We start from the raw sequence: 26,850 nt of genomic DNA, 5'->3' as shown, positions 1-26,850 counted from the left end.
GTGGTATTGGTGATGATACTTTGGCGATGTAGTGGTGTGGTAATTGTGGTGGTGTGGTGTTGGTAGTTGTGGTATTGATATTGGTAGTATACTTGTGGTGTCATTAGTGTTGGTATTGGTAGTATGACTTGTGTATTGATGGTGTCATTGGTTGTGGTTTTATTGGTGATACAGTCTGTTATGGTATTGGTGCTGGGGATTGGTGCTGGAAGTACTATTGGTATTGGTGTGGCATTTGTTTTGTTGGTGGTTGTATTTTACTGTAGGGGTGGTATTGGTGGTGGTGTGATATTGGTGATGAAGTGGTAATGTAGGTGGTTTTGGTGGTGGTGGTATTGGTAGTATTGTTATAGGTACTGATAGCAGTGTGGTAACGGTAGTGGTGTGGTGTTAGTGGTGGTAGCCTTGATGGTGGCATTGGTTGTATTTGTGGGTGCATTGATAGAATTTGTACTGATGGTATTGGTGATAGTATTGTAAATGTAAGCATGCAGTAAGGAATTTAATCAATCAGAAATCTGATAAATATGTGTACTGTTTGGATACAAAATAACCCCCTCCCTGAAATGCAATACAATCTCTCCATAGGTGGTGGAAAGATATGCCAAAAAATCTATAATATGGGAAGAATGAGAACTACTTGTTTGTAGTAGCCCACTCTGTGAATAATTAAATATTTTTCCACAAAGGGGCTGGAGTGATCTAAAGCGATTTGAAACCAGACATAAAAGGGTACCGTTTGTAACAAACCGGGTAACATGTTTTGTACTGCGCTATAATACTGCCCTGTTAGTACATTAAAAACAAGTACTAAGTGGGACCCTAGTACACTTCAATTGCACAAACCCCACTAAAGAATCTAGAAGACTGTACACGCCATTAAGAGGAAGTGACTGTAACAAAGATAAAGGCTCGACCATTAAGACAGTATGATGAGTACTGCAAAGTAAATGTAAGTTTGCCGGAACATTATAATAACAAATGATTGTGTTTACAAACATGCATTACATTGCATATTAAAAAAATGTATCACATGAATGGTATTGTAAGCGATGGACAAATACTTTACATGTTCAGAGAAACATGTTGAAAAAAGTAAATAAATGTACATTTTGGATCAAATTCAATAACATCTGCTATTCAGCTGTGAACTAAAAATGACCTTGGTGGTAAAATCGAATTTGTGCCAGCAAAGACAGATCTTCCTGTATATTCATCATTGCATGTCTAGATACCCATTCAAAAATAGCAATGACCCTGAAAGTGCAATCATACCAATCAAGATACATATATGGCGGTGCATGTAAATGTGTTACCATCTCACAAATGGTGAAATGAATGACAAGAACAGTATGACAGCACGCAAAAAACTCGGCAAATGCTGATTAGCAATATAATGTAACCTATAACATGATTTATCACACATGATGTGGGAGTGTAGTTTGGTGGAAAAATCTGCATATTGTTCGTGGAAAAATCTGCATTTTTTTCACAAATGTTCACACAAACTCTATTCTGAAGGGATGGTAGATATTATATGATAGAGAACATGATGACAATGATTATTTTATTAATTGCAACTTGTATTTAGTACTAAGGTCTTAAGCAGATTTATATTTAATATACAAACTCTAAAATTAAAAAACTGAATTAGGCATTTAACAGTGAATTCCTAATTTCAGAATACCATACTTTAGAAATTATAGTAAAAAACTACAATAAACCTATTGGTTGTGTAAAAAACAAAACGGTGTATAAACTAATGCCCAGGTCTCCAAATGCTCTGGCATGCCACGACAATGGCCGATTGTGTTCATATAAATGACATTAACAATTGTATGAGACATTATTTAATTCTAGAATGGTTTGACGGTACCTTCAAACCCATCACTATCGATGTCTCCCAGATTTGTTATAGTTTCCCCAAAACGAGCAGCATAAGCATCACTTCCAAGTAGCTCAATTTCCAATTCTTTCATTGTTCCCTTGGAGCAAAAATTGAAAATTACTTCCTTGTGATTCACTAATAGTTTGCATTATAATAGAAAGATTAACATTTGACAGAATGTTTAATGAGATAAATGTGCTTCAGAGGCTGAAGAAACTGTGGGCTAACATTGTATGAACAGTTTATATATTCCGATGGTCAAATAAATATTATTAAAAAAAAGAAAATCAGTAACAGACAGTAGAGCCAACCATATATTTATCCAGAAAAGCTTTATAAATCGTGCATAAAGTTTGAAAAAGTTTCACAGATTAAAAAAGTAAACACTAAATGTGCTTTTATTAAGTAATACAGTATAACAATTGAAAAAACTCCTAATACACGATTGCAATGAAAACACCTCTAGCACAACCAATCATACCACAACATTTCTACTTTTTTATTTAGAGAAATTATAATTGCTGCAGCTCCGTTCTGCTGTACCAGGGTGTTGTCGCTGGTGTACTTGCTACAGGGGACTACCTGTCCCAATCTCCTTCACCACCACGCCTGCCTTCCATGCCTACTGGAAAGCGCTACTTAGCACCTGCACAGCCCTGCTGCTAAAGGGGCTGCAATGCCATTCTGCTGTACCAGGGGGACGCTGCAGCTGTACTTGCTACAGGGGACTACTTGTCCTAGTCTCCTTCATCGCCCCACCTGCCTGCCTGCCATGCCTATTGGAAAGTGCTACTTAGCACTTGCACAGCCCCACTGCTATGGAGGCTGCAACAGCATTGTGCTGTGCCGGGTGAATGCGCAGATGTACTTGCTACAGGGGACTACCTCTCCCAGTCTCCTTCACCACCACACCTGCCTGCAACACCTACTGGAAACAGCTACTTCGCGCCTGCACAGCCCCGCTGCACAGGATGGGTGTGGGCTGTGCCTGGGCCAAGGGCAGGCCCATCTTTGGCTGTCATCACGTGGAGAAGGCTGGGCTGGACCGCCCCCCCTTGGTTGTACCATTTCCTCACGGATATTGGTGAGTTATATTTCCACTGGTTTGTAATTCCTACAGTATTACTGTGGGGTGTACTCGAAAGTACCGGGACAATGGGCAAGAGAAAACTGACTGAGAAAGCAATATTATTGCTAAACCACAAACGGAACTCAAACAGGAACCACACTTCATTCATTTCTTGTCCGTGCAGTAGGAGTGATTATGAATGAGATAGACTTAGAGGAAAGGCAGCTGTCCCTTGATCGGGATGTTGAGCCATGCGTATTGCCGTCTTGTTGTAAGTTGCCACTTTTAGCTACATCTAGTGATGCTCCCTCCAGTCCATTGCTGCTGGCTGTGGCGAATATTCAACTGTGTGTAGTAACGCTACTGTGCTGGCTGATCTTGCCTGCCCCAGTACCAATTTTGAGGATCCTGCCATAAGGAAGAAAAGGAAGACAAGTCACAGGCCTGTTGCTGGTCTGACCAAAAAATGCATTGGACGCTCTTGTGACAGAGTTCGAATCTGTAGTGGCTTCTTCAATTAATCCTTTGGTTCTTAAGACCAATGAGCTTAAGGAGACAGTTTCAGGTCTTATAACCAGAATTGACTCTTTGGCACCATCTGCAGCCATGTCCCTTCCACCCACTCAGATACCAGTAATTACCCAGGCTGCTTCTAAACAGCCCATGTGTACTTCGGCTAAGAAGGCAATACTCCCTGACTGAGCCTCTGTTACATCAAATGCTTCACTGTGTCCAATGGGGAGGTCATTGAGCAGGCCACCTGCCAATCATGGCCCAATAAGGAGTAAACAACAGGATCAAGGGGCATCTGAAGGTAGATCCAATCTTCTATGTTGTACTACAGCTTCTAGCAACTACAACCAGGGGTGTTCTCCCCAGCTTGGTTTTTCCCCCAGCCTGTTGTCCATATGTGGTAGTGTTCAAGGGAGTTCCATCATTTCCTAGTTGTGGTAAAAAGTCTTACTTGGTATTTAAAAACAAAGTGTGCCATTGGTTATCTCGGAATGATTATAATGACATTCTTTTAATCAGGAGGGTGGGTTGTCTTTATCATTCAGTAAAGTCAATTGAAGGAGATCGTGTCATGATTATATCAGGCATTGGTGTCAACGTTTGCCAGCAAGAGGACACTAGGAGGGTAGATCAGTGGGTGGTGCTGTTATCATCACTCTTCCTTTAGCACATTTGTACAAACCGGTCTTTCCTCAAAGGTTTCAGAGCTGCAGGTCCCACACTCAAAGTCTGGAAAGCATGGGTCACCCAGCTGTTCCAATTAACAGTAGATTTTCACCACTGAGTGATCTTGAGCAAATCAATTGTCTCCCAGTTCCTACAGGAGAGCTGAGACCCACGTTTCTGTTGGAATTGCAAGAGGGGGACCTTGTACTCTTGTTCCTGGTAAGCAGACAAGAGATGTTGCCCTCCCCTCAATGCTAATCTCTCCCTCTCAATGGTTAGTGGGTTGGAGAGAGACGTGCACAGCTTCTTTTGACAGTTGATGTCCCCACAATTAATACTGAGAGTGCTTGGTTCCAGGATAAAGAACAAGCTGGCAAGCCCAGAGTGGGGCACATTTACTGATCATTTCGATGTATGCTTGTTTCAGGAGACCTGGGCTAGTAAACACTGTTTTCGTTGTGGGTTTGCTCTTTTGGATTACCCCGTGCATTCATCAGGGAAATGTCAGCACCTCAGGTAGAGGAGGCTTGTTATGTGGGTTAAAACTTCCGTGCTATATTTGATTAAAGAAATGGATCTCGCTTCTCTGAATGTTTTGTGTGTTGTTCTACAGTTTCCCTCAGCAATGATAATTTATATATCAGGAGTGTAGGCACCGGTACTAATTTTCTGGTCAATGACTCAATAAATTCCCACCTGTCAGTACTCCTGTCTGGCTATTTTAAAATGATAGCGGGGATTTGAATTGCAATTTTGAACCACTTGGTCTTGGAGCAAGTTTCTGGGCTGACATATTGAGTGGTGGGAAGTTAATGATGAAGATGGTATCTGGGCTATACCGGAATGGTAATTCCCCCTATTTGGAAATGATCTTCAACTGCCCTTCAGCTCAATGCTCTTGCCTTGACTAATAAACTGCGTCCTTGCAATGGAAGGACTCGGTCTGATAGGGAGGGAAAGCATACAGTTAATCAAACAGGATGTACCAGCTTGATAGACTATATTCTATTAGATGTTTGATTATGGCCAAAGTTTGGTTGGTATGAAGGTGATTTCTTTCTTAGGTAGCAATCATAATGCCTTGGACCTTTCGCTAAAATCACTAGGTGTTAGACTTAGTAGCGCAGATAATGAAACTTTTGATGAGAGGTTAGTGCCTGCTAGCAATGAACGTAGGCTCAAATGGAGCACTGTAGCCGGCACCTTGTGCTTACATCTGCAAATTTATGAGGCTATTAACTCAACTCTGTCAGATGTGAGGGCATCTAGGGTAAATGCCAATGATTTCACTTCTTGTGGGGCCCTTCCTGCAATTCACAATACCTTGCCTCCTCCCTGAAACAAATTTTCTTGGTGGAATCGAAGGCTTTGACAAGGAGACGGAGAATGGTGACATGGTACTCTAAATCATGTAGAACAGCAAAACGGGCACTTTTAGATGCCCTAAAGGTGGGGTTGTAGGGCATCTATACAGGATGCACGGTCCACCTATAAAACTGTAATATCCAGTGCCAAGAGATTTTAAAACAGCTAAATGGGAAACCCTCCTGACTTCAGGGAGGAATAAAGAACAATGTTCATTTGGCGAGTCCTGGCTGGTAGGGGAGTAGGAGAATCCACAGATATCCCCTGCAACATCACTGTCTGGGTTATTAACCATTTTTCACAGTTTTATATTGGGTCCATAGTGCTGAAAGGCTCAGATCGACCTGTGTTTCTCACCTCCGGGGGAGTTTGCATACCAAGGGAGGAAGAGTATGTGCCTATCTTGGCTAGTGAAGTTGCTGAAGCAGTTAACTGGATGACACTAGACAAGGTGCCTGGAGTAGATACGATGCTGGGGGATTTTTCTAAGGCCGATAACGGCATATAGAGTGTCTATTTCCCCTTGATGTGTAACATAATTATGGGTGGGAGGTGCCATGCCCCCACCTGGCCAGGGGCCGAAATCATTGCCATTTTTAAAAGGGGCCTGAGATCGCTGCCCTCTAATGATTGGCCAATCAGCGTAATCAATTCTTAGAAACACTCTTCTCTAAGATCTTGCTTGGTAGGTTGCACTCATGGATGGAAAATGTGGAGCTGCTAACCCCTTTGTAAGCAGGGTTTGAGCGTGAACAAGCATGGTCAATCAAGTACTTTGCTTCCAATTTCCTTATTGAAATGTAACGCTGGGAAGGGGGAGCTTGTCTGTCAATTTCATGGACCTCAGATCTGCCTTCAATTTGGTGCCTAGAAAGGCCCTGTTGAGGGTTTTGGTTGCCCTGGGGGCCCCTAGGTATCTCATTGTAGGTTACATGACAATAATTATGCACAGGTTAGGTGTAGGTCCTTGCGAGAGTTACGTCCACCTATTCCAGTTATCCAGGGTGTCAGGCAGGGTTGTGTCCTTGCTCCAACTTTATTTTTGCTGTACATTAATGAGTTGGTGGCTCAGCCTGAGCGTTGTAACCATGATGCCCCGATATTGGCTAATAGGAAGGGTCCAGCACTCTTGTTTTCTGATGACACCTTGCTGGTTTGGAAGACACCAATGGGTATTGAAAACCTGTTAAACTAGTTTGGGGCTTTCTGCAAGCAGAGAGGCCCGGCAATGTCACAAAAACTAAGTATATGGTGCTCCATTCTTGTGTGTTATCTCGTGTCCATCCTGTGATGAATGGAATCCCCCTAGAGAGAGAGTACACACATTTGAGTAGTAAATTTGGCCAGGTGATGCAAATTCAAAAGAATTTATTAAAATTGGAGCAATATACAGTAGGGTTACTAAGAGCCTTAAGAGGCTCCTTCTTTCACCCAATCTCTCCCATGTTGTATATTTATAACATGCAGGCCTTTGGTGCATCTTCATAAGGGGCCATGTTAATGTCAGCAAATTGGAGCTTGTGGAGAACAGGTTCCTTTGCTCCTTGTTTAACCTTCCATTTAGCACCCCACTTGTTTCCCTGAGGCTAGAATTGGGGAATAGATCACAGGTGCTAAAAGTTGGTCTAAGACTCCCCCTGTATTGCAGATGGATATGGGCTTCTCCCAATTTGTTGACATTTAACCAGGGGCGGGAGAAAGCTTTGAGGTTACCAGGGGCCACCAAGATACCTTGGTTTCAGTTTATTGAAAGCCACCTCATTGAAATTGGATATGAGGAGCTATGGGCAACCCCACTGAGTGCTTGTGTACTCTCTAAATCTGAGCATAAGGAGAGTTATTGGCCGTATATGTATGATAGATTCCTTAGGTGCAGGAGCGGTGGGGGGGGGGCAATTTTATTGCTCCCTTTCTGAAATTGTCAGATGATTTTAATTTAGAAGGTTAAATGGATGAGTTTGAGCCACCATAAGCAAGGTAATTTTATGTGAAATTTTGGTTAGGCATTCTGCCTTTACATATAGTAACTGCTAAATGGCATCAATCAGGCTCTGATCTCGACCCGTATTGCCCCTTCTGCTCCGATGTTCCAGAATCTGGTGCTCATGTTTTCATTGTTGTTCAATGTATCATGTTTATAGGAGGAGGTGGTTTTTGCCATTATGCCAGAACCTTGGGGCCAGAGACTATAGGACATCCTTGAGACTACTAAGAACTGATACATCACATCCAGTTGCTTGCAGTTTCCCTGTGGCGAATTCGGCAAAGGAATATATTTTTAGGACTGGTGGTGGCCGCCTCGTCTTTTTTAGCGACGTATGAAGTTTCATTATCTTCTTTTGAATTTATTATGATCTTGCTTCTTTTAACTTTAAATGTGTCTGTATTTTATGTAACTTACTGCTGCTAGCTTGTTTTAAATGTGATTTTAATATTGCTTGTTTGTACTTATGCTTTTATGACATATACCAAAATAAAGTGTGTGATGATACCTGCGTTCCAAAAATGCATCCCTACTTGCAGTATAGATATAGATAATAATCTGACATAAAGAAATCAATTAGATGACAGAACTTACTGAACCCATGTTGATGTACACAAAAACACGTCCTTCTTCTCTAACTGTGCTTTGCATTGGGGCTCCTACTAGCAGGTCTGACAGGCCATCAGCATTCAAATCCACAGCACAGACTGCTGCGCCAAAGTATGAGCCCAGCTGTAAAATTAAAACATTGAGTTTGGCAACAGGATAAAAGAACTAAACTGCTTGTAAGTTATACCACTTTCAATAAGTTACCTTTTTACCCTTTGCTTCAAACATAATTTCCAGTTTTTTTTCCTCAATGGTAAAAACGTATACCTAAAAAGAGAAGATAACACTGATTCAAAGGAAAAGATATAATATCAAAAATAGGTTACAAAAACACTGTGGCATTGGACCAAACCTGTTGCTGTGTTACATATGCATGGTAATAACACTAACATTTCAAAAACTCATCTTTAATTTCAGAGATACATCTAGCTCCTGATGCCGTTCTGGGTAAACAAGAAAATTGAGTTACCGACTGAACTGGCTAACAAAAAATTGGGAGCAAGTTTGAGCCATGGTGTGATCTGGCCTTATTTTACACCACTAGTGTAAAATACTGTAAGCACAACCACCTGCAGGTGCAGTGGTGGAACCCATACCTACTACAAAGAAACAGGATGGTTAGTTAGGTTCAAAGAAAGGAGATGTTTAATGATTAATTGCTCCAAATGTTGCAAATGTGCAGGTGATTCAAACAACTAAGGCCTGCTTTGATAACAGCAACAAATCGTCAATTAGCGATACCAGACATGTTAGCTTCTATTATTTATGTCCGATGTACAGGACGGTTCACCGTGTAGATGGTGTGTAAGTGCATCAACAAGATGCAATGTTTCATTGGTGCATGCACATAAGAAAATGGGCAGTAAAAACAAACAGGAGGCAGTAAGATGTGATAGGACATCTTGAACCAGCGATTTTGTAATACTGTATTTCATTAGAGGTGCATTTGGTTGAGAGAAGGAACGATGAGTGCAGTAGTCACCAGCTTTTTCAATAGTGATAATGAAGGTGGTTAAAAGGCTAAAATGAAGGAGTGAGTTTTTATTATTCTTCTGAAGGTCAAAAGCTTGACTGTAGATCTTCGAAGAAAGAGTGAAGTGAAAAGATAGGTGGGTGGCAACTCTGATAGACCTTAATGGTACAGGTAAATTTATGATTCATGATAGACAGGAGGACCATCAGTTATTATGGGAACACCTGCCAATCAGTTTCTATGCTACAGAATATCCATTCAAAGTTATTGTAAAATAGACTTCTTTGAAAAGGCATCATTCCCCAGTGGTCATTCTGAACAACCTTATGAGCATGCTATATCAGTTGAGCCACAGTACGTATTTAACTAAGTTCCTTACTGGTCCTTTATAGCTTCTGGCCTGCTATTTTAGATTGGTTGAAGAAAAAAGGAAAGATGTAATTTATTAGTTTGGTTTGGTGTGGTTAAAGAAAGTTTGTTTCTGATTGGCCAGTCAGGCCACTTTTTAGGATTGGTGGTTTTCTAGCCCTTTTCTCCTTACGGATTGCTTACTGAGAGGTTGCGAGGCTTATTCATTCTTCAGCATGGAGGCGAAAAGGGATGCCAAAAGAAAGCAATGGTCTAGTGTCTCTTCTCCTGATGACAAAGTAAATGAGAATAGGTGGAGTGTTTCCAGGTGCTCAGCTTCACTTTTTGTTCCTGCTCACTCTGGAGTGATGGCAGCCAGTGACATCCAGAAGCTGATTGATTCTGAAGCCAGTGACAAAAGCCTTGGCCTGTGAAACACTGATAAGAGAAAGAGGCATGGTGAGACACATGAAAATCAGGAATGGAGTGATTAGGCTTCCACTCTTCAGACTAAGCAGGTCCAATCACCACCTCTTCTGGCAAACATATTAAAAGTAAAGAAGTCAGTCAAGTGTTTTATCACAGGAAAGAAAACAATGGATTTCGTAAATCGCCAGTACAAAATGAGAATCAACCTTTCTCCGCAGTGTGCCATACCTTCTACTTTGGCTTTGATTTTGAGGGAATAGAGGGTTCGGGACCATAACATCAATACATGCTTTTTTAAAAGGATGTATGCATTGGAGTATGCAGAAGATGTCTTTGCACCTGCAATAAAGAAGAACTTGATTCTGGCATTCCTGACTGGCCATACTTTGGTTAATCCAGAAGATTGTTCTTCTAGGGAGAAAAGTTCAGAAAATTATAAATCAGGTGTTACCTAACATGAAAGAGAGAACACCTAGGATAAAGTCTTGACAGCAGATTCATAGGGATATGGCAGCATCATTTGCAAAAAAATCCCTTTTTAACTGGGGAGTACAGTGAATCATATTATTATATTATTGAAAAACTATTTATTAAGACTTCAAACAGAACATTTTCACGAGTCACACAACCAGAGATAAATTAAATGGTGCCTGGATCCTTACATCTTAGAAAATAGTTATTTCTCCACCAGCCACGACGAAGATGAATATGGATGTCATTTTACTGGGCTGGGAAGCCTGAATGGAGGATCAGGTTTTGCAAGGCAGAGGATCCCATCAGCAGATGATGCATTCTTCCAACTGTAAAACGTTGAATTGATGGCTTTAATGAGATCTTTCCCTTTGCTGTTACAGGCACATTTCTTATCCAGACTGATAATCTAACATATTTTACGTAAAAAACAAGATGGGACTTGTTTCCAATCCTTGAGCACAATCACAACTTCGATTTTTCTTTAGGCAGAGAAGATTCTGCCAACAATTGCAGCGATTCATATCCAGGAGATAACAACAGAAAAACTCTGTAATTTCCTTGCATCCCAGAAGTCGGATCTGAGCTCTCAGTGGCTTGTATCCCTAAGTCAGAAGTTGGGCATGCCAGTCTTAGATATTTTGCCAGTCAGGAAAATGTTCTTTCCCATTTCATTTGTTAATGTATTCAGAAGGATCAGTTTCAGGGGCTAGATTGTCTTTCTTGAGACCTCTTATGCCTTTGCCCGGCTGTCTCTGATAGTGATGCTTTTGATTTAACTAAGGAGGGAGGGAGCATTAGTAATCCTGATTACTCTAGTATGACCCCACACTTCCTGGTATCCTTTTTCTGACCCTGATTAAGACATACTTGGAAATGGTATTTCTGACAGTTATTTCTCATTTGAGCTACACAGAATTGCCTAAGAATGTTTGTTCTAGGTCAAATCCACTACGTAACTTGGTAGTTGAGTGGCCTGGCTTACTAAAGAAGGAATATCTAGAGAATTAGCTGTTGCAATTCAGGCTTCCAAAATATATTATATCCTTAGATTTACTCACATCATTGAAATTCCTTCAGGATCTGGAGTGAGGGTGATGTGGCAGATAGTTTGAAGGGGAAACTACCCATATCTACTCATTTCTTCAGGAAAGGTTTCAGTAGGCGTGCCAGTAGCTATTCTTGGGATGCAATGACAATCTAAAAATCCGTTTGGAGATGCTTTGGTGAGGTTAAATACTGTGAATTTTGATTGTTATGCCTGATCAAGTGTTTTTTTTTCAATTGCCAACCTTCTTTTAGGCCTTAGGCTTCCAGCTAGAATTTACCTCTAGTTTTGGAGATCTTAAACAAAATTCTCCATTAGAGCCCCTATGGACATTAAAATAGTTCTAAGATTTTGGTAGCAGCTTTAGAGACCTTAGAAAATTCTCCATGTAAGCATTTACAAAGAATAAAATATTTGTAAAACTTTCGTCCTGTTGGTGATTACTTTGGCTAGAAGATCAGGTAAATAGGTTTCAATTTCTTGTAGATAGCATTTCCTCCATATTTTTTCAAATAAGGGAGTCTTAAATTAGGACTTTCTTTTGCTGCAAAGTTTTTCCTCCTTTAAATTTTGGGAAAGAAGTTAATCCTCCTGAGTTCTTTCCATCACTTCCCGTTTAGGAGGAGGATGTGCTGTAAAATCTGGAGAGTTCTTTTGTACTACTATGAATGAGTCGGCCCATCAGTCAAACAGATTTTCTTTTAATTAACTTTGGCTCAGGTAAGAATGGGGTCCAAAACTACTAGTGAGGCATTGGTTCTCTGTTGATCAGTTTTTACCAGCCCCTTCAGCAAACTTCTGTGTGTGCATGGGTCAGAATTCAGAGTTGGGTGATATTTACTGCATCCAAGCGCTACATACCTCACCCTCCATTAAATTACAGCAGGGTATACATGCTGGAATTTAACAGTGTGTAACATGCAGATTTTGGATTGTTAAGCACCAATAATTGCATGTTGTTCCACGAAGACTAGGATTAATTGCTATTTATCATTTCTAATACATTACAAACCTCACTGTCAGATTTTTTACCATACAATAAATTGTACCTAAGACTCTGAGTCAGGGCATTAGATTTTAAGTTTCTGAGTTGAAGCTATGATTGCTTCTGCTTATTAATTTTGCAATATTTCCTGCCCTTTATGATTCAGGGAAAGTCTATGACAGGCATGTCTGTTTCTTGTACAGAATCCCAAGAAGCCTAAATGATTGAGATTTGTATACGTTTATAAGCAATTAGAGGATTGTTCATGAAGCTCACCTGGATGGTATTCTTGGTCCTAGAATACTTTCTGCTATGAAGTAATATACACGTTTCTTTTTTTTAATATTAAATACCTAAAACCTTTCAAATGTGAGACTTTTTACAAGTTGTCCTGGCTAATTTTTTACTTCGGTATACCCCATACATAAAGCGTGAAGTAAGGATGTGAATGCATAGATTATGTTTTTAATTACTTACCCTTAATTCCACTACTCTGAATCCATTCTTTATCATTTCAATCATTACTACTCCTCCCATTATTTACTGTTTCAGTAAATGGTTTCCTGTCACTTAAAATTGCACAACACGTCTAACAGTAGGTCAGTTTGCAAAGAAGCACTGGCCATTGTCTTAGTGCCACATTTTTATGCACACTAGTTAAAATGCCACAACTACTCATCCATCAGTTAATGCCTCATTTGATTGCTGGTCATCCACTTAAGTCGTTTGGAATACCACCAGATCAGTTAATCTGCCACATAATTCCTAAATTAGTCTACTCAGATTGTCTGTTACTGTACCACAGAACTGACTGTTCATCCGTTATTGTTTAAAAAATGCAAGACCAACTGGACTAATTGATGTAGATGGGACTGCACAAATGCTCGCATCTCAGCACAACATGAGAACAATTTTTCATTATTTCTAACATCTATAAAATGTTTGTTTGTAGAGACACTCAATTTACAAAATATTCAGCTGTGTTTGTGGTGCATTCTTTAAAAAAACGATTTGATTATGTATAAGTGAGGTTTCTACTGGATTTGAATGGATGTTTGCATTTAAAAAACACAGGTTGTTCTTCAAATAAGCAATGCATTAAATATCAAATTCCCAATATATTTTTCAAAACTGATTCTCCCAATTGTATATACCTACCAACATCTTTTTAAATACAACTGCTTCTATTTGCAATACATTAATAAGTATTGTAATATATCCATCTATTAGCCATGTAATACTACATTTTTCATAGGGCGGATATTTTGATTCATTTATGAGATTTCACTGAACTTTATGTGATATAAATTCATGTGAAGAGGTTTTTAAACTGCATATATCTTTCAACTGTTCTTGTTAAAGTCTATAATTTCTACTGCTTTTTACTGCATCAGAAGTAATAGAAGACATTCCTGTTATTAAATATATTTTCTTTATCATCATCTTCAATACATGGTCTATTAAATTAAATGTTCCTTATAAATGTTCTACATTTATTTTTGCTACATTTCTGTAGAGCTTCTGCATCACATTTATGTGTTATGGTCACAGCTGTCAGGGTAATCATATTTTGCTTCCTTTTCCTGTGCTTTCTTGGACATTTAAGAAAGATATCAACATTCATATTTTCATGCAATGCATCTATGTGCTGCCTTTAAGTTTCCAATGACAAAACACTTACACACTCTTAGCATAAGTTACCTTTATTAAAAGTGTCAATATGTACTCTGTTATACCTAGGATTGGTTTATGTGCTAATGGACCAGTAACCCACTTAGCAAATTGTTTGGAACTTTCATTTGTTTGTGAAATCCATACACTTGTTCTTTTTCATTTTGAGGATACATTTTTAAAAGAACCATTATTAACCACTGCTTGCATTCATTATCATTCAAAGTTCTTCTCCATTTCTAATTCAATAAATGAGAATAGTTTTCCCCAGGCCCCTGAAGTATTAATAACTCATTTACATCAGGGAAACCTACACACATTATTTGCTGAATTGTGTCACTCAAAAACATAAAATATTGGGGAATGTAACATGCCAGTAACAATGTGTCTGACCCTTGAATTTGACAACTTTCTGTACCCCATTCTGTTTTACTGCTATGGTCATATTCTAAATTGGATGAACATTTTCAACATATTATTTACAAATGCAAAGTAATGTTTGGTCCTAGAAACAAACACACATGTAAGATTTGTAGCATTTTGATTATTAAAAAAAAAGTTTCAATATCATTCTTGCACTTAATGGAGATATGGCGATTTCATCTAAGTATACTATGAATTTCACATTGATTGTTTGACTTTCTGATTATAATAGCTGGATTTTCTACTCCTGGAATGTGTAGTCCATCCACCATCCCTATAATATAAATACCATTATTAACCAATTTACTAATGTGATTGATTCTAAAGCAAGCAACATGTATGCCTAAGGAAGTTAATTATATTATTTTATACTATTCTTAAATCCTTTCCATTTACTTTGCATAGAACGTTTTTCACTCATTACATAAATGTCTTAGCATATTATTTATTGCCCTCTGGGCACCTGACAGATTTTGGACCCATGATCCATCATTGTTTGATACCCACACAGTTAAGGCTTTTTATTTAATGTACTATTAGCTCTCTTTATGACCCTTTTGAACTGGGCCTGTGAGGGGGTATGAGAAGTAGAGGGTAACCCCCAATTTAGCAAGTGCTCAGCTCATCTAGAGGTAAAATCTGGCCCTTGGTCAGATTGAAATGTATGAATCCAACCCACTCCTACTAAGTCTAACAAGTCTTTTTATGACTGCATGAGTCGTAGCCTGGCATTGAGGCCATACCCATATAAATCGAGTGCATGGATGTCTCTCTACTAATATATAGTTCTCTCTCTCTCTCTACCAATAGTATTGGCTTGATATGATCCAAGTAAACATTTTGGAAAGGATGAACAGCTTTTTCCAATGAAACAGCTGGGTTCTAATAATTCTAGAACATTTTATTTCTAACAAATTTCCCATAACACATATTGTTTTGCCAATAACAGCCAACAGTAAGGCTCCTGTAGGATGTGCAATGTTTCAGTCACCACGTCATGCTTAGAGCCTATTGCTTCAATTTCAGCTTTTATTAAATGCAATCTGGCAAATTCATTCAGAATTTAACATTCCCATAAGTTAGGTATGTTTACATCATTTCCCAGGAAGTAGTTGTACTTCTCTGGAAGGTATGGAGGCACATTTGTTTTTATTGTGCGATAATTGGACTGCCAAACCTATAACCATTTCAGTTTTGGTTTTCAACTGGATCATATCACTTTTACTACATATTTCACAGCCTGATCTGTGGCAGAATTGCCTTTGAAGTGAAATCCTTCACTCTGGTGCACCAGTATGTGCTGGACCTACACCAATGGAAATCAGTTATCGAAGAACAGCTGCCTGAACTCATAGCTGTTTAATTTTTATTAGCTTTACCTACATGTTTTTGTAGACATTGGTATCGCAGGGTTTTAAATCCACATTGTATCCCTTGGCTGAAAAACATAAGTTGGATACTATTATTGTTGGAACTGATTTGTGTGTATTTTGTAGAGCTAGAAGTGCATTTACTTCTGCAATTTGTGCAGAATCTCCTAGGACCTTCATGTGTATGCCAGTAATTTTAAATTCAGAACCCTCAAATATTCCTTGCAGTGCTGGACAGGCTACAAACTACCACAGTTTTGTGCCTGTTGCAGGTTGACCAGCTCAATCAGTAAACAAATAAAACGCATGATATTCATGTAGTTGTTTTGTAAACAGAACTAGTAGAATTCTATACCAACACTATAGGAATTCCTGTGTTGCCAATGAAGGATTACATTCAAACTATATAGCAGTACCAGCTTGACCCGTTGCTCACTGTATCCAATGGATGTGGAATGCACATGAATTTTGGACCCTTGCCTTAGTGGCAGCTTCCATACATGGTATTGGTGTTACTATGACCATTCTCTTTCCTGTGCTTTGGCAGCTCTTTAAGTATTGCCGCTGTACGTACTTTTTCTGTCAGAATAAATCTCTCCTCTGCAGATGTATATAAATGTGAATGAGAGAGTCTGTCCTACATTGTATGTATATGTATAAGCTGATTGACTAGGTACTATTCTGATCACCAGATTAAAGGTTTTATTTCTTGTTTGCAAATGTGCTGCAGTAATCATGTCTTTGAAAATCTTGGAATATCTGTGTGAATCTGCTGTTTTCAGTCCTTGCTAGGAAATGTAGGTATAATTAGTTGATAAAAAAATTTTTTGCTTTCTGGGTAAAATGTGACAAATATGGCGTGGAACAAAATTAGGAATCCCATTAATGCTTGTTGTTCTTATTGGGAACTTTGAGGTTCATGAGTCACAGTTTTCTCTATAAACATGGGTGTGAGCCAATTTCCTTCACTGGATGACTTGTATCCTAGAAAAAATACTTAAAAAAATTATATTTTGGATTACTTGAAATTCAGTTTGTATCCTGCTTCTGGTAGAACAGTGATCATTTTGTCTATATGATGTAAATATTCTGTCAAATCATCATCTTTGACGTAAATGTCATCAACACAGGAAACTACACTTAAACATATTGCACATTGTAGTATCTCTATTGTTCTTGCGGAAAACACCCCATGACTAGTCCTACCCAGTGCATGATTTGTAAAAGAAAAAGCACCGGTGCCCGAAGCTCTGCTCAGAAGCCCACAGCTGGTGCAATTAAACATCGGTGTGCTGAAGACAATGGCTGGTAATCCTAAATCCACCTGACGCCTCTTTATCTCACTCTTGAAAGTTCCTGTTTTCTCCATTGGTGACAGTTGTGCAGTCTTTTTCTTCTTCCATCTTCCCATTTTGTTTAATTTTTCCTCTCTTGCTCTACATAAAAGTCTGATTCAGGGAAATAATTGCTGGTCCCCAAAAATAGATGATGGTGGCCCTGCCACCGGTTCAATTTTAGCATTGTATACCAAATTGAACTCCTTCTAGGGTAAAGGATGTTAAATAATATGATTCTGGTGCTACACCTTGTGTAAAAAAATTAATTCTCCATATCTAATTTGGTTTTGTATTTTTTGCACACTTGTTGCATCATTAGTCCTGTGCTGTGTGCATGTTGTACTGCATTTGTTTTCCAATGCAAAGTTAACTTGTGATAATTTAAGACTCTTCTCTCAGAATTACTAGATTTCAACACTCGATAAACATGGGTGTTCATTGTTGATTGACAATGGACCTCTATTATTAGATACTATAATCCACTAACAATGTGCTTAAGATCTCTTTGGCTTCTGGTTTTATTGAAAATAGTTATTGCCTATGTGGTTCATCTCAAAAGAATTACTTAGGGAGTTGCTTCTTCATCTCCTCTTTTTTTATTTCTGTCTAGTGCAGGGCTTAACTGTAATATCCATTTAGTAGCATATTAATCTTTAAGTGACTACAATGCTAGGGAGGAAAATGTTCCAGTTATAACTTTCTTCCCTATAAGTGCCCCAATGATAACTTGCTGGGGCCAATTCTTTTCCACTAAGATTATATCATAAGACTCAATTAACTTTGCTCAAAATAGCATTGACATTGTTGCACAATATCTCCTTCTATTTATATTTTAGCTTTATACAACAAATATGATTTGTTTAGATACCCATTTGACGTTTCTGTTTGCATTTAACCTTTAGTAATGATTAGGAAGTATTTGAGGTATGGATGGGCTTTGGTTATTTCCATTACATTGTCCAGTACAACCACCAGCTCTGCTGCGATCCTCAGTAAAACAAACTCTCCTTCTGTGATGCATCCCCTTTTTGTTGCTGCAGCTACTCTGTTCAGTGGTTGCAGTTTTGAGGTTCCTGGCTCACTGCCTTCTCCTCTTCCTTGTTGATAGCTTGGCCCTCTATCAGGTCCTTGTTGAGAGTATGCACCTCTATTGAACTCTGTCTTTTTATATCCACAATCATTTGAAGAATAGGGATAACGCTGATCTGTGGATTGATTTATATCTGGATCTCTTATTTCTCTCCTATTTATCAGGTTACATCATTTCTGCTCTTCATCTTTACTAAAAAAAAAAGTACTTTTTTGTGTAATCCATCACATGAATTCATATTTCTCTCTTTTTCCCAGGATCATTGCATCTCTGGTTTCTTTTCACCTGATTTTCATTCTCATCTTTGTTTCTAATTGAGGTCTCTGAAGCCTCGCCCCTAAGGTGACTCTTACTTTATGAATGTAAACTTGAGATATTATTTTCGGTAAATACATCACTTTCTGATCTTGTGAAGTGACAGTCTCTCTTTCACAAGTAGCTAATACTGCTGCATCACTTACACTTTTTCCAAGACCAAACTCAGAGACTGTGTCTTTAATCCCTATAGGTTTTCTCCCTAAAGCACAGAAGGAGAAGCTCCATGCTCCTCCTGTTTTTGTTTCGCTACTTTCTGCTATACCACATTTAAGGGCATACAATGTTTACTCATTAGGCCAGGGGAAAATGTCATTTATCCCGCAGTAATTGGAGTACTTTTTGGTAAATGTCTGTTACTTTTGTGATGGGAAATTACTAAAAACTTTGCCATTATACCTGTGTGAGTAATTTGGGGCAAAAATGCTTATCTAAGAGCACGGGAACAGAGAGCGAGAGAGCAGCTGATGGCTGCTTCTGCCCCAGTTCCATCCAATTTAGTGCTACTTTCTTAGCATAAAATGCAAACTCGGGTTCATTTCAGATTTAAGGGTCAATTTTTCACTTAGAAAATAGAGCTAAAGGCAAGTTTGTTCTCCGCGTAGTTCATTGTAATCTTGCATCATTTGCTGTGATTTTGTGTAATTACACTACTGCAAATTACAAGAGTTACGCCACACCACCCCTAGTAGTCATGTAGAGAGGGCCCCAAGACTGATACTGTTGCACATTCTGTATCATATGTTTAATATTCAAATATATGTTTAAAATACAGTGTTTATTCTGTGATTGGGAATCGTGATAAACTGCCTCCAATTGGTTTAGTTTTCTCTCCAACAAATAATGGCATTTCATTCTGTTTGGTTGGGCAATGCCCTATTATAACTTTTATTGTCTTTTGACTAAACACTTCCAGAGGTTAATTTTATATGTCAGCTACATCAGGGACTCAAGTCTTTAAAAGATCCTTAAAGTTTCAGCCTTGCCATCTTGTAATGCCTCTTCCAAATGTGGGGCACACAAGATGGATTTCTTTAGCTCCTAGGGATATTTGCTAACCTCCGCCCTACCCTAATTCCCCCCCCCCCCCCCCCACTTTGGAGAAAAAGAAAGCAGACAGATGCCTCTCATTCTTTATCATGAGTTAGACTCATGTAGATTTAGGTTTAGGAGTCAGACAGCCCTGTCAGAGATACTCTTATCTGTAGGGGTTAGTTGCAGTTGTGCAGACCCTTAAACTGATCAGTGAAAGCAGTAGAGACACACACACACACACACACACACACAGCCCTGCATGCTTTAAAAGCGTTAGTCATTTATTAGGTACAATTAGCACACAAACTTTGTACGTAATAATGATAGGAACTATGATTATTTCTGTAGCCATCATATAAAACAAAATAAATATTAGAAAAACTCAAACTATTCTATATTGCACATTCCTACTGTCTATAGTAAATCATCTAAATCCTACCTATTTTTACACCTCAGCCTCTCAATCATGGTTTTAGTTGGCCTGTGAGCATCATCTGTCTCAATATTGTGCATAGCCATGCATTATCCCCATATACCTCTGAGAAGCTTTGGAGTCGGATATCAGCTCTCCAGCACTCTCTGCAAGCAATTAGTCTTAGTGTTGGCCCCTCCCTAATTCCTAGGTCTCTTTATTCCTTCTTCCTCAATGATTCTACATGGAGAGATGAAGGGGGAGTTATGTGGCAGCTTCTTGTATCTGTATTGCTGTGTGAACAATGCTTCAGTTAGAAACATATCTGAAAGGCAGGTAATTGTACCAAAACGTGCTTCCTGCCATGTTAGCTTTGTGCTTAGCTGGACGACCTTGCAATGTTGTTTAACGCATGTAGCTTCCTAAACAGCAGAATGGAAGAATATCGCTATTCTATATATATATTTTTTTTTTGCATAACTAATGTCAACAGGTTTATAAAATTATGTATTATCTGGTACAGCCTGCTAGCTATTACGACAGTTCCAAATATTAGTTTGTAAGGGCCTAAATCTTCCATATATATAAACTCTAAATATTGCAGTCATGTTTTTACATACAAGTAGGTCTCATTTGTATGTAAAATGCAAAGATTGTCTGGAAAAGCCCAGCCACTTACATCATTCTCATGAAAGCAGCTAGATAAAAATGTAAAAGATCACAGGCAAAACATGAAGTGTCAATTTGCCACTAGATTGTTGGAAGGAACGTGACCATGTTATATTTTTTTAAAACTAACCAGAGCTGGAGATCTAAATAAAAATAACTACTGTGTTAAGTCATTCGATCTGGCCTTCAACCTTTGATATCACATTTGTACCTCATCAGGACATTATCAACAGGTGGGAGGATCAGAGGATAGGATGAAGTCAGTGGACCCTGAGTTCAGTGTAGACAGTAAGTCAGTAATGCACTTCAAGTCACCAGTATAGGGCTACTAGCCTACGTGGGTAAGGTAAAGGCACTGGGCTGACTCTTATTTCCTATTTCACTGCCCAAGACATAGGGCCTCCTCATGACATTCATCTAGAGCAATCAACAGAAGCCTGCGGAGATGCAGAAGGGTATTCAGGGAACAGCCTAATACTTAGGTCGAAAGGGGGTGGGGACTGGGGTGGTGCACGTGCGTGTATGTGTGTGTATGTGTGTGTGTCAGACAGAGCCAGAAGAGTTATTGTGTGAAAAGTTTCTATGAGAAAATGGTTTTGTGTTTTTGATACCCGCTGGAATTCTGCACAGCTGTTGAGTTGTGAAAAGGTATGTTGTGCCCTGCTTGAACAGGGAGTAAATACTTCCAGAATGCTATGACCATAGTGTCATTGCTCCAGTGAGGCATTCACTAGGACATTTTACTGGATCCTGATCTCCAGGATAGTGGCACTAAAATTGTTCATGTATGATTTTAGTTGACGTCCCTGAGATACACAGCGTGCACCACCAGATCAGGATCGTGGGCCTGCTCCTTACATTACTGCCACAAATATCCTCCCTGAAGATAGAGATTATTGCAGATATTAGGGAAACCAGGGACTTAAAGAGACAGAGTGAAACCATATGTATTGGGGTAGTCCCTCCTGATTTCGCAAGGAGGCCTAAACAAGCGCACCATGTTATAGGAATTTGTGTTCTTTACGGGATGGTAACACACCATGTAGAATATAGCCACTCTTCTGGAAATGTATCAAAATCCACCTAACAGTTACCTCCCTAACTGGATGACAAGTACCTTAGAGTACAATATTCAAGCATAATTAGTAAATATTTCTTAGAATATCCTGTGCCAGAATTATTATTAAACATGAGGAGTACTCACAAGTAGCCTACGTACAACAATTGTGAACAACACATCTCTCTTTTATATGCAAGAAGAAACAGACTTGAGGAACAAAACAATAAACATTATGACTGCACAAGTAACAAACATGTAAACTAATAAGACTCATTCAATAATACACAATAAAAAATACTCATAATGCCCTTTACACATAGTCCTTTAAACATCAAAGCCAGATATTTTTCTTGTGCTTCCATGAATGAAACCTTCTATGTCTTACAAACTTCTTTTAATGCTATCCCCTGCCTCTTATACTCTAAGGTATTAACATTTTGTCTTCTGATAGCTAAATCACTGGAAGGGATATTATTTTCAAGGATAGCCAGATTTATATCCAGCCACATATCAGGACACTTCTCCTCCTCCTCAAAGGATACTTCCTTGTTACATTTGACTATTTTATTAAGACTCCACCAGTTTTCGTTGCCAATTACAAAATTAGATTCTTCTTACAAATATATCATTTTTTGACCTCTTGTAGTTCTACTCTTACCCACTCCAATGCATTTCATTTTCGACATTGTCATTTGCCAATTTAACAATCCAAAATGTGTTAATATCTGAGATGGAGAGTGCACTTCTTAAGCATTTCAAAAAGGGGCAACCCCTGTTTTGGAATTAGGTGCCTTTTGGTATGCCCACATCTTTTCCTACAGTCCACGCTATCTATATTCCATTGCTTAAGTTCCTTTTGACTCATTCTGCCAATCCTTTGCCTCACTGAGCATACAGAGGTGTTAGTTTATGCACCATGCCAAATATATCCGAACACGGCTTAATTTTGAATAACCTGAACTGGACACCATTATAAGTGGTAAATGAGGCAGGAAAGCTTCTCTGAAGAGACATAAGCACAACATCACTGTGGAAACAAAGTCTATACGTAGTTGTTCTTAAGAACCATTGGTAAAGGAAACATGATTTGCTGCACTCTGCACATTACTTTACAAATCTAGTAACCATCACATTCATCTATATTTTTATAAATTCTCTGATATAATTAATATCTTGTTAGCATAGTGGCATTTTCCCCTAAATTTCCGAGTGAGTACTGCATTCAGACCAGTGGCACTAGCGTTTAATGTGGCACTGAATTCAGCACCCTCATTGAAAGATTTTAAAGCAGGCCATTAGTAATTGTCTCTTTCCATAATACAAAAAATCATCTGTCATTTGTTGTGGCCACTGAAATTTGACATTCTTCTTTACAAGAATTCTAATGGAAGTTAACTTTGAACTCAAATAATATGAATGATAATAATAATAATAATAATAACAATAATAACAATAACAATAATAACAATAACAATAATAATATTTTCGTATGCTCCAGATCTATTGGAAAGGCCCGCTCCAAGAATTCCAAAGGTACTATTATGCTACGCTTCTCCCAGTAGCTCATGAGCTACTGATAGAGCTCCAGCTACTTGTAAGTAGCTCTCCAGTGTGCGTTCCTGCCTACTTAATTAACCCCTTAGCTACTGGGCCGTTTCCCCCCCAGTGCTGAGCCCTTTTTTGGCTATTTGGGGTAGTTCGCACTTAGGCCTTCATAACTTTTTGTCCACATAAGCTATCCACGCCAAATTTGCGTCCTTTTTTTCCAACATCCTAGGGATTCTAAAGAAATTAGCCAAAATTCAGTGAAAATTTCGTTTTTTTTCCAAAAAAATGGGAAAAAAGGGCTGCCGAAGAAGGCTTGTGTTTTTTTCCATGAAAATGCCATCAACAAAAGGTTTCTGGTGCTGAAATCACCATCTTCCCACCTTTCAGGAACGGGCAGACTTGAATCAGAAAACCACATTTTTCAACACAAATTTGGCATTTTACTGAGACATACCCTATTTTTACTATTTTTGGTGCTTTCAGCCTCCTTCCAGTTAGTGACAGGAATGGGTGTGCAACCAATGCTGGATCCTGGAAAGCTAAACATTTCTGAAACCTAGACAAAATTCTGAATTCAGCAAGGGGTCATTTGTGTAGATTCTACAAGGTTTTCCTACAGAAAATAACAACTGAAATAAAACAATAATGAAATTGAGCTGAAAACAACAGCCATTTTTCTTTATGTTTTACTCTGTAACTTTTTCCTGCGATGTCAGATTTTTGAAAGCAATATACCGTTATGTCTGCTGGACTCTTCTGGTTGCGGGGATATAAAGGGCTTGTAGGTTCATCAAGAACCCTAGGTACCAGTGGCCGACGCCCGCATTCAAAAGGTTAAATGTTTTTGCATGGCTGATTTAATGTATGCATCCTAAAATTAAAAAGGTGACATTGATTGTTCAATCATGGGTTATTGGGGAGACTTCATACTAATATTATTACTTTGGTGCCAGGGACACTGCATGTATTAACCATAGATAGCCATTCCAAATTCATTAAGCATTTATTCACATTACTGCTGGCAACCCTGCTGAATGCAGTTATATGTTCTCCGCTGGTAATCTTTCTTGGGCTGGCCAACTATGTAATCATTTATAACGTGGTCACTGTCACCACACAAATGATATAAGAAGTTCAGTATTCTTTTTATTTACCATAGCTTTTATCACATAAAATGTTGGATACCGGTGTATTATGCCATCTTTGCACATGTTTCTCAGCTGAGAATTCCTATCTTACACTCTTAAGTACGTTTCATAGATTAGGCTTTACTGGAATTGTTTCCTCTTTCAATTGTATTTCACATGAAAACCCTTCACTTTTCCCAATGTATCACCACATCTTCAAATTGATTGAGAATTCGAAATATGCTATCTTGACCTGAAACACATGAAGTAGAGTTTGAAATACCTGGTTTAATAGTCATTCCTAAATTATCTTGCCACAAACCAAAAAAGGTGATAACCGTTATGTGGCTTATTTCCTTTTCCTAACGTTTTACAATCTTTGAGCTCAATTATTGGACTAAAATATCCCCCCTACGTTAATGATATACCAACAGTAGGAGAAAGTTACAATATATGGTTCTTCCAGTACCTTTTCTTGCCAGTTTTTCCAAAACATTTAATCATAAAGAACTGTATCTGGTGATCCTAAATCAGCTACATCTTGTGTAAGAACCTTTTCAATAAGGATTTTAAAAAATGATGGAGTGCAGGGCTCATAAAGCACACTGTGTGTTCTGTCCTTTGAGTCAGAGGATATTTATTAGATCCATACACAGAGTACCATATTATTCATGGTGACAGGATCTTCACAGTAATCTTCTTCAAATATTTTGATTCTTTTGGCAGTTTTACATATGTTTGCAATATGCCCACATTGTTCACACTTGAGATATTCCTTGGTATGTGCAGTTCTTTTTATTGGTAGAATGAACTTGTGCTCCTACTGGGCAGTACATTTTACTTCTCTTTGTTTCTATCATCTTGTTTTTCGGTTGTATGCTTCCCTTTGATGGCACACCCCTTGAAAGTGAACTGCTTACTCTCTGATAACTATCTGACAAACTACAAATAGGTTGTTATGGTTTTTACAGTGTCAATTATTTCCTTAGAAGTGGGATTTCTATGCCTTAGTTATTTCTGCTTAATTCTCTAGTTACAGCAATAAACAGCAATCTGATCTCTATACAAAGATACGTGCCATCAAATTCAGACTGTGATGCCAAAATTCTTAATGAAGTAGCACAAATTCAGTGAGTTAATTAGGTAACTGATCACGAGTATTGTGTGTGTGTCTATCTATAACCTGGTGCCTACACTCACCAAAATGATCTCTTAAGCAATCAAGAGCTTTAACAAACTCATTGGAATCTCCTGCAGAACTGCCTCTGGGGGGAGTTAACTAAACTGGTAAATGTTCAGAAATTCTTTGTTTGCTAGCTAGTAAATTCAATAAATCATCTTTCCCCTTTCTTTATCAAACGGTTTCCATTAATTGGCAATTAAATAATTAGAAGAGGGTTCAAACCGTCTTCTCCACCTCATTGAGAGCACGCCTAGGGAATCTATAAATATAGCTGGGTATTTGCAGCTTTGCATACTAAATTTGAAAAAGCCAAGAGAGGGGGGGGGGAGAAGAAGATGTGAAATAAGGCTGCAGTGTCCCAGACATGTTTTAAGGGGCTGACAATGAACAAACTTGCTGCTAAAATGAACTGCAGCAAAGTAAGGCAAAACACAACAATTTTATCAGTTAAAACCATCATTTAGTGGCTTGAAGAGGGGGTGCATACAGACATGATTCATGGTGAGGGTACTATTTTTCGCATTTTCGTGTTGCAGAACCTGTGGTGCTCTGCATGTGATCTCTTTTTCCCCATTTTTGTTTAACATCTTTGGCCAACTTCTGACAGCACTGATTTCATAATTCAGTGCCACCTTCCATTCTTTAGGGCAACAAAGTAACTATGCTCTGCCTGTATGGTAATTGTGATCATTGCACTTTGAGGCTGATGATATGCCTGGTGTGGTATTGGGTTAGAGTAGCTTAAAAGCAACACCAGGCAATGCTGAGTCTTGTATTTGGTTTCTTGATGTTTTTTGACCACCTTCATCGCACTGTCATGGCGAACTGATGAAGTTACTTTCTGAAATACAGCTCAATGGTACCACTACACCAGTGGCCTTCCAATATCCGAAAAGCCACTATAACTATTCTTACTCTAAAAGTATGAAATATCAATATATGTACCACTTTTTTACCATCTACAACATCATCAACAATTATGTCCAAAATGATGTAAAAGTGTAGCTAAAAATAACTGCATCAACATAGCTGGTTGTTTAGTACATAAGTGCATCTTGTTCTTATATTACATTCTGGTGCCATTTTGTAATATTGTCTATTGAGAGCTGTACCATGCATTTACTTAAAAGCAACATAATGGACCAGTTGTAATTCACCCTCAGGTACCCAGCTAGAAATATACCTATTTTGTTTTGGCCCATGTCATATCAAACCCTTTCATTAATTACGTATATCTTTACCAAGGCCCTTAACCTGAAGCT

At 38.6% G+C, this 26,850-nt stretch overlaps 1 protein-coding gene across 1 annotated transcript in view; it reads right to left on the bottom strand.

The window, feature by feature from the left end:
- The window catches only part of ITGA4 (integrin subunit alpha 4), a 365,777-nt gene that overhangs the window by 157,615 nt on the left and 181,312 nt on the right, over positions 1–26,850 (bottom strand). Inside the window, exons 8-10 of the mRNA XM_069225453.1 lie at positions 8,299–8,361; positions 8,080–8,217; positions 1,877–1,985 (exon numbers count right to left, since the gene is read on the bottom strand). Of these exons, the coding sequence (XP_069081554.1) occupies positions 1,877–1,985; positions 8,080–8,217; positions 8,299–8,361 (310 nt within the window). The remainder of the gene's footprint in view (positions 1–1,876; positions 1,986–8,079; positions 8,218–8,298; positions 8,362–26,850) is intronic.

The sequence above is a fragment of the Pleurodeles waltl genome, chromosome 3_1 (genome assembly GCF_031143425.1).
Source record: "Pleurodeles waltl isolate 20211129_DDA chromosome 3_1, aPleWal1.hap1.20221129, whole genome shotgun sequence".
NCBI lineage: Eukaryota > Metazoa > Chordata > Amphibia > Caudata > Salamandridae > Pleurodeles > Pleurodeles waltl.
Note: the sequence above shows the minus strand (reverse complement) of the source record. Positions and strands in the feature narration are given on the sequence as shown.